The 20,491-nt window shown below is 37.2% G+C and overlaps 1 protein-coding gene across 8 annotated transcripts in view; it reads right to left on the reverse strand.

The window, feature by feature from the left end:
- The window catches only part of satb1b (SATB homeobox 1b), a 65,036-nt gene that overhangs the window by 12,289 nt on the left and 32,256 nt on the right, over positions 1-20,491 (reverse strand). For all 8 annotated transcript variants that reach the window (XM_084089628.1, XM_084089630.1, XM_084089632.1 and 5 more), the window contains 3 exons: positions 19,642-19,854; positions 13,907-13,978; positions 13,121-13,276 (listed from right to left, as the gene is read on the reverse strand). In XM_084089628.1, coding sequence (XP_083945754.1) covers positions 13,121-13,276; positions 13,907-13,978; positions 19,642-19,854 — 441 coding nt within the window. The remainder of the gene's footprint in view (positions 1-13,120; positions 13,277-13,906; positions 13,979-19,641; positions 19,855-20,491) is intronic.

The raw sequence follows: 20,491 nt of genomic DNA on the forward strand, positions 1-20,491 counted from the left end.
ACAGTATGTTCAAACCTGTTCTCGTCTGCGAGGGAACGCGTGTGGGGTTTGCGGATGTACGAGTGAAGGAATTGGACCCGCCGTATGCGCGTCAAGTCCATCTGTTGGCTGAAATATATTAATGCGTTCGCACAGCATATGTGAATCTTCTGCAACAATAAGCAAAACACACAAAAAAAACCCAGGCCAAAAATAGGCCGAGAACGGACTGCCTTTTTGGATATCTTACTATGCAAATCGACTGGCTCCCAGTATTTATTCAAATGGTGTTGGCGTGGAGGAAGAGAAAACGAGGCCAGAGCCCCAGATGAACTCTAAACACACACAGAAACACATCCGTTCTCTACAGATGTGGTCAAGCAAACACTCCTCATGCCTTTATCCTCAGGCTACAAACATATAACACTAACTAACCTCCCAGCTCAAGGGGGCGAGAGAGAGCGCCTGTGCCATTACACCATTAACAGCACTGATTCCCATCAAACTGTTGCTTTGAAACACAAAACTAACCGGAGAAGAATTCTCACGTGGCTAAATTAAGATATTGTTATGCACGTTCATGTTTCTCAACATATGTAAGGCTACGTGTTTCATCTTGTCTTGTTTGATTGCAACATGTGAATGTATAGATAAAAATTCCCCTCGGGGACCAATAACGCGCGTCTGTTTGTCTATCCATCTATATAGACAACTCTAGACAGAGACAAAAGGGTTGTTACATGAGCGCCTTTAAGAAACCTGCTAAACAACATGCGTGACAACATTAATACGTTCCCTGTGAGTTTCCTGGAAGTTACAATACACTGCGGCCTATAGATTTCTTGATAGTTCTAGTCTACTTTCAGAAAATCTTTTTAAAACACTTTACTTAAAGCCTTTATAATGCATTATTTTAAGTTATGCCTTGTAATGCATTGCATTGTATTGTATGGCCTACATGAATAATTGTAACCACAGTTATAATACATTAAAACACTTATCTATATTACAAACAACGCATTACAAACAAACAACTTCAGATGTAACAAGGAATCTGTAACTATTATAATGCATTTAACTTTGGTTACAATTATTTATGAAAAGATGTAATGCACATTATTAATATCTATACGATGCATTATTCAAACATTCTCTGATACTAACCTCCCATGTGACTAAGCTTGACTGACAAACAACTGTACCCCAAAACAACTGAAAAAACCTTCATGCAATGTCAATAACTTTGTCAACGAAACATTTGCATGGAAAAAGCAGGACTTGTGTAATCTGGTGGCCCGTAACTAGGTTAACATTTTCAAGAAAACAAACAAACACACAAAAACAGACCCAGGTTTATTGCATCAGTTTAAACAAAGAGCAGCGAGCCTGCAAGGAGCCCTCGACACACACGCAAACCTATGAGAAAACGCTAGTCCATCAATTAGAAGTGTGTGATTGAGATTTAATTCAAAGCTGGAGTTTAATTGCTAATATCAGAGAGTAATTAAGCAGATAAATCATGCCTGATCTTATTGAATTATAGATTAAAACTGCATAAAACCTGCAAATTGTACATGTCAGCTCCAACAGCACTCTTAATTAATTAATGTACAAGTTTGCTTTAAAACAGCAAAAATATATCAAGCTTTCGAAGCGTCTGAGGAACTTCAATTGCTTTACGTTGGTCAAATATAGCGCAGGATCATCGAGGTAGAACGGGTTTTAATACAATGCAACTATATATGTACATGTGTGTGGATATAAGCACTGTCAAGCGATTAAAAAAAAAACTATTTAAACACATTTTCAGCACCTAACATTATATTATATATTATATGTATATTATATTGTAATATATAGTTTCACATTGAACCTTTTTACTAAGTTCTATGAATGAAGGCCAGGATAAAACCAGTAAGTATAGCTGTTCAACTTAACAGTGTTATATATGTATATATATAGTTATTCAGTCGAGAGCGGTGAGTGATTTTCTCGTTGTATTTTGTTGTCTGATTAAAATGAAATGAAAAACTGCAGCTGGTTTATTAGGCCGCTGTCACTTTAAGACCTGACCTCACGATCTCAAACACATCTGATTTTCTCCAGACTTTTTAAATCATTAAGACGAGGCTACGTTCCAAGAACGGCTTTCTGAGAAGCGGCTTTCTGTGCGCACGTTTTTGGTGTGTGTGACTGCGTTCTCTTCTGCGTCTTATTGCGCCTTAAATGGTTTAAAAGCCCTTGAATGAATGATTGGCTGATCATAGGATAGGCCTACATACAGACCAGATAGAGCGATCAGATACTGTAAAGCTAGCCAAAGAATGCCATGAAAAAATGGATGTTGCATTAATTACGTTAAATATTTTAAACAGGAAATGTTAACCACAGAAATGAACGTGTAAAATATAGGCTATATTATACAGTAGTCTGTGATATATCCTGTAATTATAGCAATGTATACGTTTAAATTAAATGATTTTTCTAAAATAATCAAATGACTTCAGAAGACATTAAATGAAGTTCACAAGTTGAATGGATAATTGATATCATAATTTTACAAACTATAATTAATTAAATAATTAATTAAAGGATTAAAAGGGACTTTTACGGTAAAAGAAGCTCCAGGTCTAATTGTGAGAGTGTGAAGTAACTTTTTGCAAATAATTGAAAATATTGCTCATACAAATAAGAATGATTGTGTGCATGTCAAAAACGCAAAAAGTTTTCAAATCAAAAAGTCAAAATTAAAAATTAAAAAAAGTCAAGCAATTTGCATCGCTGGATATCACTGTCAGTCGTTTAAGATTTCTATCGTAAATCAGCTGTCAAATATTAAATATGCTACTTAATCACGCATTCTTTAATTATGTAAACTAAAGCGTCGACATTCGCATTGGTCTTTTGTGAACAGCAAGCCCCGCCTTCTTTGACCTGATTGGCCATCTCATTCATTTTGACATTGACGAGCGCTGTTCGACCGCTGAGACAGAACAAGCTAAAACTCTTTAAACTCTGTCATCCGTCAAAGAAGCGTAATGAAGCGCTTCAGAGCAGCATCAGAAATATCAAATAATTCTCATCAATGTCTATGGTGGTCACAAGGGTGAGTAAAAGGTGCCAAACTTGCTCGGCCATTAGCAATAAATGGACTTGTGTGACCCTGGACCACAAAACCAGTCACATGGGTACATTTTCTGAAATTGAGATTTATACATCATCTGAAAGCTGAATAAATAAGCTTTCCACTGATGTATGGTTTGTTAGGATAGGACAATATTAGGTTGAGATACAACTATTGAAAATCTGGAATCTGAGGATGCAAAAAAATCTGAACATTGAGAAAATCTCCTTTAAAGTTGTTCATTATGTTCGCGATTGTGCTGCATTCACTCACACAAATACATGTTTTATATATTTACAGTAGGAAATTTACAAAATATCTTCATGGAACATGATCTTTACTTAATATCCTAATGATTTTTTATGGCATAAAAGAAAAATCCATAATTTTGACCCGTACAATGTATTGTTGGCTATTGCCACAGATATACCCGTGGTTTTGTGATCCAGGGTCACATATATGGGACAATGCATGTCCAAAAGAAGGGAGAATAGAGCAGGGAAACGAGAGCTGGTCCGGTCCGCCTCCGTACGCCGTGGGCGAAGGCTTTCTGGCGCTGCCATTGGCTGCGGTTAAATTGAAATATTTCTCAGCGTGTGTCAGAAGCATGCAGAATGGTAATTATGACAGATCTGATTAAGCGGGCGAGTCGGGGGCCGGGCGAGGCGGCTCCGGGCTGCAGGTGCGACCTTGTGCATTCCTGCGTGTGTAAATAAAATTAATTACAAGCATGGGGGCGCGCGGCGCGTGACATCGCTACGTGCGGGGAGTCCCACGGGGGGGACCCTAATGGAATATTTTCCCGGAGTCTAATAATACAGTTGGTATTGACTTGAGGTAATTAGGGGGATCATTAAAGCCGCTTTTCCCGGCGTATTTGCCTGCCTGATCAGATTAGCGAGAATGGGCCTCAGAACAAGCCCTGTGTGGTCTGACAGAGGAGAACGAGAGAAACCGGGCCACCTCTAACACTACCTTACATGCAGAGAGAGAGAGAGAGAGCTAACAGATGGAGAACAAGCACGAGAAAGACAAGACGCTGGTCACCGCGACAGGAACAAGAACCCAATCCGTTAAACGACAAGGAAAAAGGTTCGTTCGGAAGAGAGCGCTGCGATAAATCAGACGCGGAATTAATTTCCCAGACATCTGGTTTCTGGTTCACGAATATTGTGTCTTTAATAATACAGGGGAACTGCAGCTGTTTCCCAGGCAACCTAATAACCAGGCAGCCAGATAAATAAATAAATCAATTAATAAACAGTCATGGCCCTATATTTCCGCTCTCCGAGGCCCGGCGCTCCCGTCTGCCTCGCACACACGCCCCTGGGAGACTGCGAATTCATAACCGCAAACAAACAACTCTTCAAAATGAAGCACGATAATGAAAAATATATATTCTCTGTGAAACTATAGGGGCCGGTGGTTCAGGAAGAGGGAGGACCGATCTTCCCTATAGGAGCGTGATTTGATTTGCATCCGGCTTTGGGTTCTCGTGCCGTAATGAAAGTAAATGCAGTTGATGAATTTACATCTGCCCTCTCTTTCTACTATTATCCCTATTTTTGGAAAGTCATAAAAACACTATCATGAATTTTGTCTCAATGCTATCGGAGCAAACATGAAAAAAAAAAAAAAGTATTTGTTGTCTCCCGTTTACCGCTATAGAAGCTGAACATGATGATGAGTATATCGTTTCTGAAATGTGAATTGAGTCCATATTCTTTAGTTTACATCACAGCATTGAACTATGATTTGCAGGAAAAGTCTCAGTGTCAATTCACCAGACAAAAACCTTGTTGAAAACAAAATATTGTCTGTCGTTTTCCTGGAGGAGAAAGACTGATGTTGTCATTCGGACCGCAGGTTAGCCGATGACCAATGCAATACCTAATACAAATTTAATGAGATATATATATATATATATATATGCAAAATAGAATTTAATGGTAGCCAATTAAATCCTGCTAAAATGTATAATGCAAGTGTATAATGCTGATATTTAAAAAAATAAATAATTACATTTAATTTGAAACCAGGAAATGAAACCAGGAAATGGAAGATAATATCAAATAAATAAAATAATTAACAAAAAAAAAAAAATTATACAAATATATTTTAGCCATTTCATAATGTTTTATTTACTTACAGTATGTTTATACTGTATATTTTACTTTTTAAAGTGTAAAAATTTAAAAATAAATAAATAAATAATGCATTATAAAATGGCCAAATTTATATATATATATATATATATATATATATATATATATATATATATATATATCTTTTATTTATTTTATTTATTTATTTTATTTTTTTGATATTTTTATTTAGGCTACTTGTTAATTATTTTTATTTATTTGATATTATCTTCCATTTCCTGGTTTCAAATTAAATGTAAAGTAAATGTATTTATTTACTTACAGTATGTTTATATATTTTACTTTTTAAAGTGTAAAAATGTAAAAAATAAATAAATAAATAAATAATACATTATAAAATGGCTAAAAAACACTCAATATTAAATCAAAATGAACGATATATCGGGCAACCACCAGCTAAAATTACAATTACAATTTTGTATTGATATGCGCTGTCTATCCTGCACATTTTAATATCTCTCTCTCTCTTTTTCGCGACCCACTGTTGCCCCCCTCGAGAGCAGCGAGCCAGGCGCTCAGTGACAGATGGCACAGCCTCCTCTACCCCCCCTTCACACACACACACACACACACACACACACACACACACACACACACACACACACACACACACACACACACACACACACCGGCCTATCGCCTGCCCCCCTGTACTGCGGCAGATCACTGACATTCTGTCTCATTAGAGCCCTGCTAATTACCACAGCCTCTTCCAGGAGAGCGAGAGACACCGAGGCAGACAGAGAGAGAGAGAGAGAGAGAGAGCGAGAGACACCCAGGCAGACAGAGAGAGAGAGAGAGAGAGAGAGAGAGAGAGAGAGAGAGACAGGTCACTCTGAGGGAATGGCTCTGGGTTCTGAAGGGCTTGTCATCTGACAACAGGGGCCGTGACTGTATTCACCATCACAGGGTGTCAGCACAACTCCCATAATGCCCTTCTTCTCTCTATTCTCTCTGACTGCCAGTTCAGCGCTGTCATGTCTGTATTAGGGGTGTTTGCTAAGTCATACGTCACTACTACTATTGCTCATAGAGTTAGGGATAACAGACCTCTAAACCTACGTATTCAAGTATGCATGAAACCGAAACCGCACTCGTTTACGTAACACTCGTTCCTGCTCTTACTGTGAATGATTCATCAATGCATGTTTTTCCAAATTATAATGTTAAATATTTGTATTCATCATTTTTCATTAAACTTAAATGAACTTTCTCCATTTTATTCTACCATTCAAAAGTTTGGGGTCAGTACGCTTAAAAAATTAGAAATTACTATTTTTATTCAGCAAGAATTCAACTGATCAAAAGTAACATTTATAAAGACATTTATAATGTAACACAAGATTCTATTTTTAATGAATGCTGTTCTTTTGAACTCTCCATTCATCAAAGAATTCTGAAAAAAATGTATCACAGTTTCCACAAAAATATGAATCAGCAGCACAACTGTTTTCAACATTGATAATAATCATAAATGTTTCTTAAGCATCAAATCATCATATTAGAATGATTTCTGAAGGATCATGTGACACTGAAGACTGGAGTAATGATGCTGAACATTCAGCTTTGATCACAGGAATAAATTACACTTTACTATATATTAACATAGAGAACAGCTATTTTAAATTATAATAATATTTCAGATTTTTACTGTATTTTTGAATAAATAAATATTATAAAAAAAAATTCTTAATAAATCTTTAAACCATAAAAATCTTACCACTCCCAAACTTTTCAACAATACTGCATTATATCATGTAAGAAAAGCGATTGTGATCAGTGCTTTATTAACTTAGGTTTGCAATACGCACCATATGAATGATACTTCGAATAAAAATGACATTTGCACAACAAACCGGGTGAGAATCTCCCGCCACTAAGCTCATGTTCACCTCCAAAACATCAGGATTTCTCGAACACTGAACGTCGAGCGCACAAATGAACAGTTTCTGCTTTTCGTTTTCGTTCTACAGGCTGCAGAAACGCTGGTTTTTCTGTGGTGCAGGAGGAGAAATTAATTGAAATGCTACTCGGAATATGAAAGTGCCACCAAATAGATAAAGCCTGGCACTCTCGTCCTGTATGGATGTGTGCCCAGAGAGGGGGACGGCATGGCTCAGATCCAGTGCCCATCCCCCAGTAAACAGCACACACACACACACACCGTACACACAGCTACATGAGTAAGCAGGTACACACGCTCACACACACACACATGCGACGTTTCTCTTTAACCCCCTCAAACTAGTGTTTGCAGCTTTTAAAAGGCCAGGGGACGAGCGCTCTCGTGGAGGTTAGATCTGTGCCGGTTCTGGAGCGCCGTGGTGTCGGAAGCCAAACCCGAATCCGGTGCCAGATCTCTAGCGTGTGCTGCGGATAGAGCTACCTCCGATTCGGCAGAGGATTCCTGCACTGAATGAATCCGACACACCACGCAATATAAGCATACGGCACAACGCCTCGCGGGACACGCCGTCCAGGACCAACAAACAAACACAGTTGGTGGTCACACTTTGCAATAAGGTTCCATTTGTTTACTATATTAGGGTAATATAGTTTACTACTATATATGTTCAGACCAAGCGGCAACCTTCCGGTCTCTTGAATCCAAGTGTGACTTAAACTGCAATTCATCGACTGGCCACTAGAGACAGGCGCCAAAACTTTTACAACAGAAAAAATGTGTTTACAGCCTGGTGCAAAAAGTGGTTTTGGTCTATATAGCTAATTTAGCCCTTCATGACGACTGTGAGGGGGGCAAATTTTTTTTATAACCCATCCATTTAAATTATATTAAGCCTTAAAGTTCTGCATAATTAAGGGTGTGGCCACTTGAGGGACAGGTGGATTGCCGCTGATGTCACTACTAGCCGTTTGTCTGCTGTCTGTTAGCGTCACGTCACCTCAGCTAATCCGCCTCGCTGCCCAGTTTCGTTTATCCGGGAGTGACGCTGCCAAGATGGCGACCGCCGGCTCCGCCCACTTTGTGCTTCAAAAATGCTCTTCAGAAACACTACGGGTGACGTCACGGACACTACACCCATATTTATTTACAGTCTATGGTTCAGATTTGAAGTTTGATTTGCAGACCAAAGAAAAAAAACATTTAGTCCTGGTCTGCTTAGCGTTCACATTGTCATTTTACACCGAACCTTAAAGGCACAAGCCGCCTTTCCACTGCGCACGACATTCGCATTTGATTGTCGCATTTCACCCCCTGGTGTCAGTCGCAAGGAACTTTGAAATTGGTCGTGAAGCAACCGTTACCGTCGGCTATTCACAATTGTAAAATTAATGATTTTAATGAATATAATGCATGCATGAATATATCCACACAAAACGAATGACCCTCAATACATCTAATATAAAAAACAGTCGATTTTATAGAGCTAATCAATATAAATATTGATTTAATAATGATACAAATATTTTTTCAGCCATAATTATTAATAACCGTCATTTTGCAGGAATAGCGTTTACATTAAAGTATTGAAATATTGGTAATTCTAGCTTCGCGCTCATAGTTTTGATAAGAATACATCACATCCGGTCGACCGGTCGCATACGGTCTAGCCGCAGAAGTTCAGATATTTCATCCGAAGCTCAAATCGGATCCGAAATTTCCGCATACGCATATGATCGGAACTCCCCGCAGCTCCCGTACGACTCTCCATTGGAAATGAATGACTTCCGGTCCGACGGCTGTCGTTTGTCGTTTGCAGTGGAAAGGCGGCTACAGGGATGTGTTCACAACCTGATCAGTTGGCTTTTATTATGTATATTTTGCGACATAACTTCCAAAACAATGCTGTGTTATGGACTAAATGCACTCGTTGTATGCGTGTAACTACATATGTGACCCTGGATCACAAAACTAGTCACGAGTCGCACGGGTATATCTGTGGCAATAGCCAACAATACATTGTATGGGTCAAAATTATCGATTTTTCTTTTATGCCAAAAATCATTAGGATATTAAGTAAAGATCATGTTCCATGAAGATATTTTGTAAGTTTCCTTCCGTAAATATATAAAACATTTATTTGTGAGTGAATGCAGCACAATCGCCAACATAAATTAACAACTTTAAAGGAGATTTTCTCAATGTTTCGATTTTTTTGCACCCTCAGATTCCAGATTTACAATAGTTGTATCTCGACCAAATATTGTCCTATCCTAACAAACGATACATCAATGGAAAGCTTATTTATTCAGATTTCAGATAGTGTATAAATCTCAATTTCCAAAAAATTGACCCATGTGACTGGTTTTGTGGTCCAGGGTCACATATGATGGTATTCTGACCAGCTGAGTATTATGACGCCTGAACTGAACTGTGATGGGCAACATCTCGACTATAACGAGAAAAAACCCATCTGTCCTTTTTAGGGGTGCATCTTCTGACATCATGTCCTGTTTTTGGTTCGTTTACATGTCTTTGGTCCACATTGTGTTCATATTTAATTCGAACCGCACCAGAGTTTGTTTGGAAGCGGATCGAGACTCATCTTTTCAGCGTCTTGGTCCGCTTGTTTGCAGTCACCAGGGTTCAGACGGCAGCGTTCACACCTGAACTGCACTAACAGAGCAATCGCACCAGAGTTCGTTTTAATCCAACCAAACACGCCGAGTGTGAACACACCCTTAGATAACACAAACTAACAGTGAAAAATACTTTCTTAATTTCTTCCTTTCTTTCTATTTACTAATAGAAATTTAAAATCAAAAGTTGTATTTGTTCATATTTAACGGACCTGAGCTGACATTAGGGTCTGTTTTATGTGTAGTAGACAAAACTGAGACATGCAGATCATGCACTTACTTCAACAGCAGTCTTTTCAAGCTTTAATATTCACAGACACTAGTCCAGATCGTGATTTGATTAAGTTTACAGCCCCTACTTATGATTTATTCACCCTTTTTTTAAATTACGTGACATTCCACATTAAACTGTAAATTCCATTTTTACAACCATTTTTTTATTTTAACCAAATTTTTATAACGTGTAACATGAACTAACAATGAGCAGTTGTTCAATGTTAACACTAACTAACGAGACCTTATTTTAAAGTCATAAAACGTAACAGAAATCATAAATTCAACTTCAAATCAAAATAAACAATGCATTTTAAATGCTTTTCTACATTCTGACAAACAATCTTACGCTGCATAGAAATGCACATTAAAGGCCAGCATTTTTTGCATTTCATTTCATTTCACTCCTATTGTTCTCCTAACTTTATCTGTGCGTTTTAGCATTCATGTGCATCTACAGAGAATGATGGGAAATGTAGTTTCAACCTGTTGCATAATTTCAAGGAAGAATGATCACTTGTCCTCATGAACAACTAAACTAAATCGTACCAATCAGCATACATCTTTTATTTTTTATTCTGGCCAATACCAATCCATAGTGTTGTCAAAGTACCGGTACTTCGGTACCAAGTCGGCACTGAAAATGTGACGATACCAGCATTTCTGTAGTACCGGGTATATTCAGTACCCACTAATAGGAGCTGCTTTAAGTCGCTTTCCGTGTTTTTATCTAAGCGCGGGGCTCCAGACTAACTTTTTTACTTGGAGCACTGACTGTCTGTTCCATTTACCTCACACACACACACACACACACACACACACACTGAAGCACGAGTGACGCTCGCTCTGTTTTCAGTCTCTGCTGCCTCACGATATGATGACATGATGAAATTCATCTCCAGAGAGTCATTTCATGAGCATTTTACCGTTTCATTTGAGAAAAAACTATCGTCATATCACACACACAGACACTCAAAATAAAAGTTCGGTTTAACTTGAAGAAATTGACAGAAATAATTATATTAGGATTTAGCTACGTCTCCATGGTAAGCAATATTTACGTTTAAACAGCATGTGGCCTTTAATGCTTATATGTATTATTTACTTATGATAACCGTCATAAATAAAGTCATTGAATTGAATTAAAAAAAATTTTTTAAATAGTTAAATAAAATAGAAAAATAGTTCCAACAGATTTTGCTGTGGTACCGAAATTGGTACCGAGAACCATAAAATTTTAATGGTATCGGTACTGACTACTGGAATTTTGGTATCGTGTATGGAAGCTTGTTTCCGCCACAGAATAAAACATTTTAAAAGATAATTGCGACTTTTTATCTCACAATTGCGAGTTTACATCTCGCAGTTCTGACTTTATTTCTCAGAATTGCGAGATATAAAGTCAGAATTGCATGAAATAAAGTCACAGAATTCTGACTTTTTTTCTCGCAATTGTGACTTTATATCACGCAATTGTGACTTTATAACACATAATTGCGAGTTTATATCTTGCAATTCTGACATCTTTTCTCACAATTGTGAGATATAAAGTCCAATTCTAAGGAAAAAAAGAGACTGAAAAAAATATTATTTTTACCTCAGAATAGTTTATATCTCACAATTCTGACTTTATAACACGCAATTGCGACTTTATATCATGCAATTCTGACTTTATATCTCCCAATTGCGTATTATAAATTCAGAATTGCGAGACATAAACATGCAATTCTGAGAAAAAAAGTCAGAATTTCAAGTATATTGCGAATTTATATCTCATAATTCTGACTTTATATCACGCAATTCTGACTATACAACCTGCAATTGCGACTTTATATCACGTAATTCTGAGATAAAAAGTCAGAATTGTGAGATGTAAACTCGCAATTGTGTGAAAAAAAGTCAGAATTGTGAGATTAAAAAGTCGCAATTACCTTTTTTATTTTTCACTCTGTGGCGGAAACAAGCCTCCATAATCGTGACATCCCTACCAATCCATGATTCTTTAAAGGACACGCCCAAATTTCCCAGCGCTAATTACGCCACGAGACGTCTCGCACACGGCATCATTCCGACGCGTTCGGCATCGGCGCTTGGCACCGGCCGGTCATTGAGCCGTCGGCCCCGCGGGCCCCGTGTGTGTGTGTGTGGGGGGGGGCTGGGAACGGGAAGGAGGGGGACCAGCTGCCCGGGGAGCGCACATTACGAGATGGAGCCGGAGATAAGTGCTCTCCCAGGCCCCTTTCTCAGCTGCGTAATTAGCACAGTTCTTATCTGCTGCTCAATTCACATTCACACCAGCCATGAATGAAGCACACAGGCTCAGGCAGGGCTGGAGAGACACACAGAGAGGGGGCTCTTTTCTCTCAAACCAGCACTTTATACCACAATCTTACTGGAATAAATGCCCCGGTTGTCTTTTCTCTCCTCCACCCTTCTCGGCTTTGAACTCCCTTCGACAAAAACAGTGGTTTGTGCATCAAACTGTAATTTGGTGAAACAAAAGTATCTGGCACCATAATCAGTGCAATCAGCAAAAACCTGCTGATATTTCCAGATAATTTAGAGCTTTTATCCGCGTTTTCCCCCCTCACATCAGATGTAATTGTGAAAATCTTTAAGTGTGCACATAGATATGTGAAACCTTTAATAATGGGGCTCGCCGTGCGTTTCTTTAATTAGTTTTAATAGGCTAAAACAGACGGTAATGTCTCTCACAGAGGCCTGTATTCAGCAGAAGGCTGTTCGCTACGTGAGATAACGGTGTGGTCGTTGCACAGCTGAATTATATAAACACATTTGTTTTATGTTGCAACACTGTCTGCTGTTCGCAAACCCACAATAAAGCGGCGCAAGTCATTACGGCGCTGCGCTAGCTGAGCGCGAGGCTTAACAAAGCTCTCCTTTTACACTTTTATCTTGCTATCTGGGCCTTCTTTAGACTGTACACAAAAATGTTTGACATGTTTTGTCAACCAGACGAGCGATTGAAGCATGACAGGCTAGTGAAAGTGTGTGTGTGCGAGGGTTTGAGCTGTACCTGGCTCTTGGAGGCGGCGACCTTGGCGAACATGGCCTGGGACACTTTGGCCCTCTTCATCTCCTGCTGGATCTCGTCGTAGATGGAGGAGTTGATGTTCAACACGCAACTCTCGGATTTACCGTTCCACTCAGAGGTCAGAGGGTTGGGCTTGACCTGAAGAAAAAAATTATTTCATTTTTAGTCCACCTATCAAATTACGCAAAAAATAAATAAATAAATAATAATAATAATAAAAAAAATTAAAAAAGAAATATATATATATAATATATTCTTCTATTATATATATCAAATTACATTAAAAAATAAAATAAATAATAAATGCATAAATATATCCTATATACATACATACATACATACACGTCTTTTCTGCTCAGCAAGGCTGCATTTATTTGATCAAAAATACAGTAAAAAAAGGAGTATTATGAAATATTATTACCGTTTAAAATAACTGCTTGCTTTTTTAATACATTTTAAAATGTAATTTATTCCTGTAATGCGAAGCTGAATTTTCAACTCTTATGAAGCAGCACAATTGTTTTCAACATCAATCATGATCTTTTATGGTATTTTTTTTAGGATTAACACAATGTTCAAAAGAATGTTATTTTTTTTAAATAGAATCTTTTGTAACATTATAAATGCCTATTTTCACTTGTGATCAATGTAATGCATCCAGATTGATATGTTGAAGATAGATATACACATACTGTAAACGCAGGTTTATAATCAAGGACAAAATCATGCTTCACTTTTTCAAAAACAATGTACCATATGTGCACTCACAGGAGAGATGCCCACTGGAATTCTGGGATTCCAGTCTTCTGGTCTCACATTATTACACTCCTCTCTTCTGGGCTGTGAAGACACACACACACAGGTTGGGTTTCCATGTTTTATGGGTACTTTCCATAAACAATGATTTTTAAACTGCACAAACTGTATATCACATCCCCTAAACCAGCCAATCACAGAGAAACCTTCTGCATTTTTACATTTTCAAAAAACATCACTTAGTATGATTTATAAGCCAAAAATATCCACACAAAGACAAGGATTTTTGATATTGCCATCTTTATGGGGACATTTTGTCGCTATAATACTTTACTTTACTTTTATACTTTATTGTCAGACAAGTCTGAAATTTTTCTTGCATAACAGTGTCTATGTTTACAACATCCAACATACATTCTACATCGACATCCACTTAAACCTCACACATTATGCATTCAGTACAACACTTATGCATCTAATGTGAGTAAAGTCTACTTGAACCGAACACACACGCACACACACACACGCGCACACACACGCACACACAAAACAACATTTCATCAGAATGCTTAGACTGCTGTAGTTCCCACGATCAGATTCATATCACAGTAGCTGATCCTAAAGCACACCACGTGACAAATGATTTCAGCAGATTGCAAAGTAATCTGCAATAACTTTTTATTTTATTTTTATTTTTTTATATGAAGGGCCTCCAAACTGAAGAGGCCGTCAACAGCAGTCATTTACATGTGAAGCATCAGTGTCTAGCTTGAGTTATTTTGTGACCATATGTAATTATAAAGGGACGAGCGTGTGCAAACTTGCACACACTGTCTGACGATCCATTAACGTATGAGGGAAACATACCTTCACATCTGTTTTTATGGGCGTCATAAAAGCCTCGCAGCGCTGCGAGACGCGCCACCCTGCTGATTTACAGCAATCCTGCAACATCTCACTCATATCTGTCAGCATCAAGCTGCCCTGCATCAAACACTTCCCTTATCCGTCATTTCTTATGCAAAACAGCCAATGATGGGGAGAACGGTATCTGATGTCATGTTCAGATAAACATGCATATAAAGGCGTCATGTTCAAGGTAGGAAGGTGTAATACTTATAATATTAAATTAATTCAATACTGAAAAGTACTAATGCAATAGTCGGTAACACTTTACATGAACTAACAGTGAACAATACTTCTATAGTATTAATTAATGTTAGCTTTCAACATTTACTCATACATTATTAAAATCAAAGGTTGTATTTGTTAACATTAGTTAATGCACTGTGAACTTACATGAACAAACAATGAGCAGCTGGATTTTTTTTTTTAAAGGGCTGGTTGATTATGATTTCACTTTTCTAACTTTAGTTAGTGTGTAATGTTGCTGTTTGAGCATAAACAACATCTGCAAAGTTACGACGCTCAAAGTTCAAAGCAAAGGGAGATATTTGCTTTTAAAGAAATCGCTTTTTAAGGACTACAACAAACGGCTGGTAGAGACTACACCACATTCCTCCCGGGTTAGTGACATCACTAACCCTAAAATTTACATAAACCCCGCCCCCTGAACACGATTTATAGATTATCATGACAGAATTTGCTAATCAATGACTAGAAGATAACTACACATAAGCTTCATAAATTCATCAACTAACCATTCAGAAATGTCCTGTTGCTTCTACATGTTGTCTCTTCTTCTTGAGTCTCTCCATTATTGTCTGACTCCGGTTTGAACATAAAAGGCTAAAAGTGTTTGAAATGTTCAGTGCATGTGTGTGAGGTAAAAGAACACGAGCTCTTGAAGCTCCGCCCACTGTGCCAGGAGCACCAGCTCATTTGCATTTAAAGGGACAGACACACAAAACGGTGCGTTTTTGCTCACTCTCAAAAAGTGTCAATTTTAACATGCGATATAAAAATATCTGTGGGGTATTTTGAGCTAAAACTTCACACACACACTCTGGGGACATCAGAGACTTATTTAACATCTTGTGAAAAGGCCATTATACCACCCCTTTAAACTAACATTAACAAATATTAATAAATACAGTAACAAATGTATTGCTCATTGTTAGTTCATGTTAGTATATACATTAACTAATGAACCTTATTGTAAAGTGTTACCCAATAGTCTAATATAATTTAATTATTTGTATTAAATTTAAATAAATTATACCTAACATTCACATGTGCATTATGCTTATTAGTTCGCAACATACGAACAACACCAAACTCTACTGGAATCAAAAGAGTGAAGTCATGCTTTTTCTTTTTCAAGTTTCAAATCAGTCACTAATGAGGTTCGGTTAGGATGCTGACTATGTAGTGCACTAGGTTTTGGAGCACAGCCATTATATGTGTGTCAGCCAGTGTATCGATATGCCCTTTCATTTAAAATTTCACCAATTTGTCCAAATATCATCAGATAATGGAGACTTTTGCCGAGCGCTGTACAAGGCTGACGAATCAGGCGCAGTTGCTGAATAATCAGGTTACAGAACCATCTGATAATGGGATCTGAACAGGAAAGCAGCATCTGGTTTGCACACACACACACACACACACACAAGGACATGATGCACGCAAGCGCACACACAAATGCGTGCACACTTGAGTGAGCACTGATGACATTTCGGTCTTTACACATTGTGTGTGTGTGTGCGGGAGTTTTCTCCTGTATAAAAGACCCTCCTCAGTCCATCACACACAGGAAGGCTTTGTGTTCGATCCACTGAGACACACTCAACTGCGTTTGAAGGAGAGCGTTCTGCATACCTCTCCTGCCCTGAGATCTGAAACGCTCTGGAGGAAACGTTCAGTGCAGGAAAGATCTCAAAGTAGAGATGCATTGATGTACTGATGCTTTTGTTTTAGTACACACCAATAACTGTAAAAACACTTACAATGCATACTCATAATTTAAGGGTAGCTATTTGATATTTGGATTAAAGTATCTGCAAAATGCATGTAAAAATGTTTCCTCCAAAGCATATGCATTTATGTACCGATACTTTTGTTATGATACTCGCAAATAACTGTAAAAAGTGCATACTCATAACTTAAGGGTAGCATTTCGTCGCTTTCGTATCTCCTTATTTCGTCATTTTTTTCATAAGTCATTACAATTGGTCACCCTTTACGTCTGTCGGTGGTTTTTGCAAATATTTAACTAATGAAAAGTATTAAAAAGAGCTTCTGACTAAACCCTGTAATTCCATTGGCTCCTCAAACTGTCAGTCAAACCTCATAGCTCCACCCACCTCTATCGTGAATGAAGTGCACACGTCTCTGCTTGTTTGCAATGCAAGGGTAAATAAAGAACTGGTTAAGTTTAAGAAACACTATATAAAGGCTAATGTTTTATGTATTTGAGGAGTAAAGAGTGTCGTCGAGTCATAGCCAGTCTTGTCTTAAATAGCTTGTCCTTTAAAAACATGAGATTTTGGCCAAAGGACAAAGCTACAATAAACTTTATAATCTGTAAGTTGATGAAAGCATAATGCGATGCATTTACTGCCTCAGATGATGCTGTTCCAGCAACGGATGAAACACAAATGTCTACAATTACCTGAAATTCGCTGGTCAAAAACCTCGTAACTCCATTTGAGCTTGATTTCGGTGAAATGTTAATAATATAATGACGCATACAAGTGTCTGACCATATACAGTATAAGCCACAACATCAACTTTGACGACGTGGTGTTTAAATATTTTAAAAATAGTGATTTTTTGATTCCACCCGACAGCGACGACATTTAATAGTTGGATAAAAGCATAAAACGTAAAAATGCTTCCTCCTCAATGCATCTCTACGTTAGTTTTGGTACTCATCAATAGCCAATAACTAAGTCCATACTCATAATTTAAGCGTAGCGCACTTCAGATTTTGATAAAAGCATCTACTAAATGCATAAAACATAAAATGTAAAATATATTCAGCTGTTAACTCCACTATTAATAACAAATCAAACATAGGGCAGTATAGCTGACCTCTAAAGAATCTGGAATTGCATTGTTTACTCTGTATTTATTACGAACTGAGACTGACATGCAGTTAGGTGCAAATGCACTGGAGCAGATACAGAGTTCGGTGTGAGGTTATAATGGTGTTCTTGTGGTAACCGTCATGTGTGAGCTCCTGACCAACAGATCACTACAACACACTGATTTAAAGCTACAGTGCATCATTTCCAGGCCACTAGCAGCGCCAAACAGAACTGCAAAAATAATGATCGTTTCCAAACAGGTTTCCATCGGTCGCACACTCTCAAACTCTCTTCATTTGAGTATTTCACTGTCAGAATTACCCACAGCTGCTTTAAAGTCATTTTCCCAGCAGTCAGTGGGGGTCCTCAGGACTGTGAAAAGCAAATACTCTGACGATGACTGATGAAAAGCATACCTGAGCTAATCATTCATTATGTTAGTCAGAGAGCGCACGCTAAATATTAGAGTCTGGGTGTTCAGCTCCACCTACATTTACATAAGCCAGAATACAGAATCTATTTAAACTCAACATGATCCCATTTACTTTATTAATTCACGTTTATGGTCTTACTGTGATTGATTTACCAGTGCATGTTAATGAATCAGTCATTTTGCTTTGTCTTCTAGTAAAAATAACCACCTTAAAACAACATTTACTTCAGAAGACGAATGGCAATATATATATATATATATATATATATATATATATATATAATTAAATTAAATAAAAATTAAATAAGCCTAAGAATATATTAACAGTAAATCTGTTTGATTTATGCATAAAACAAGAAAAACAATTGCCAACAGAGTAAGAGGAGAACTCAAGATATATTTTCTGTCTTTTTTCTTACAGATTTTGCTAAGTAAAATGTATCCAAATAAATGCATCTTGTTTTAAGAACACAAATATATTTTTACTGGAAAACATGAAGAAAACATTTTTGAACCAGAATTTTTGCTTTGTCTTCCAGTAAAAATAACCATCGTAAAACAACATTTACTTGAGAAGAAAAATTGCAAAGAAAAAATAAAATAAAAATTAGGCTCTTTTCAGAGAATCTATTAACAGTAAATCTGCTTGATTTATGCATAAAACAATAAAAACATTTGAAAACAGAAAACCTAATTCAAGATATATTTAATGCAAGACATATTCTATGTTGTTTTATCTTACATGTCTCCAAATGTATCTTGTTTTAAGGATGCATAGATATTTTTACTGGAAAACAAGACAAAAAATAAATAAATGTTTGTCATGCTTTAAAGGCAAAATGCATGCACCGCTTTAATTCCACAAAGAGAATCCATGTCTGAAAAGTCAGTTCAGATGCTTGGTAAGAAAAATTACAAAGAAAAATAAAAAATAAAAAATGAGGCTTGTTTTCAGAGAATCTATTTATAGTAAATCTGCTTGATTTATGCATAAAACAAGAAAAAACAATTAATTCAAGATTTTACCTTACAGTAAAAGGTCTCCAAATGTATCTTGTTTAAAAAAAAAAAAAAAAAAAAAAAAAAATATATATATATATAATAATAATAATAATAATAATAATAATAATAATAAATATATATATATATATATATATATATATATATATATATATATATATATATATATATATACATATTTATTTATTTATTTTTACTGGAAAACAAGGCAAAAATAAAAACATGCATCAAAAGGCAAAATGCACACACAGTTTTAATTGCACAAAGAGACTGTGTGTCTGAAAGCCCAGTTGAGTGTGTACCTGTGCGGGGCGTAAGGGGGGGGTGCTGATGAGCGGCGCGGGACCCATCGCAGAGGCTGCGGTCAGACTGCGCTCTCTCTCGTCCTGGTAGATCCGGTCTCGCTCCGCTTCCGGCAACTGGAGGAAGTTCTGCATCGCCCGCAGATTAACCAGGAGTGACTGAGACGCAGTCTTGGGGTCTTCCTCTTTTCTGAGAATCTCTGAGAGAAGACCCTAGAAGAAGCAGACCAAAAACAAGAGAGAAATAAATGTATTGTCCTCTTAGAAAAGAGCAATCAGGTCAAGAGCAACAATTAAAACACTCTCTCCACTCCATACGTGACAAAGCTATTGACCCGCCGCTAAGCTCCGCCCACCTCAGTCACTCCACACACACACACACACACTGAACGTCCCTTAGGAATGACCTGGAGATTTCTATTAAAAGTGTTTTTCAGTAAAAATGCTCATGCAGTGCTGATAATTTAATGGACTTTATGACTTAAATGTGACATTACAAAGCCTTTCTTTACAGAGAAGTTAAATTCTACAGTAATGTGATTAAAACTACATAGATTGCAAATCAGAATCGAGTGAAACGCTTCTCACAGTCCCTGAAAAGAGTAAAGCCTTATTTGAAAGTGACTACGAGTTTCTACAACATCATTTCTGCTTACTATATACAAACACAAGAGGACTTTTATACAACATACCCTATCATTCATTAAATGTTTAAAAAAATAAAAAATAAATTACATTTATTTGCATTTGTGCATTCAGTAGATGCTTTTATTCAAGGTCACTAACAAAAGAGAAATTTTATTTTATTTTATTAATGAATTCTTTTATTCAGCAAGGATGCATTCAATTG

Source organism: Abramis brama, assembly GCF_963993115.1.
Source record: "Abramis brama genome assembly, chromosome: 17".
Lineage (NCBI taxonomy): Eukaryota > Metazoa > Chordata > Actinopteri > Cypriniformes > Leuciscidae > Abramis > Abramis brama.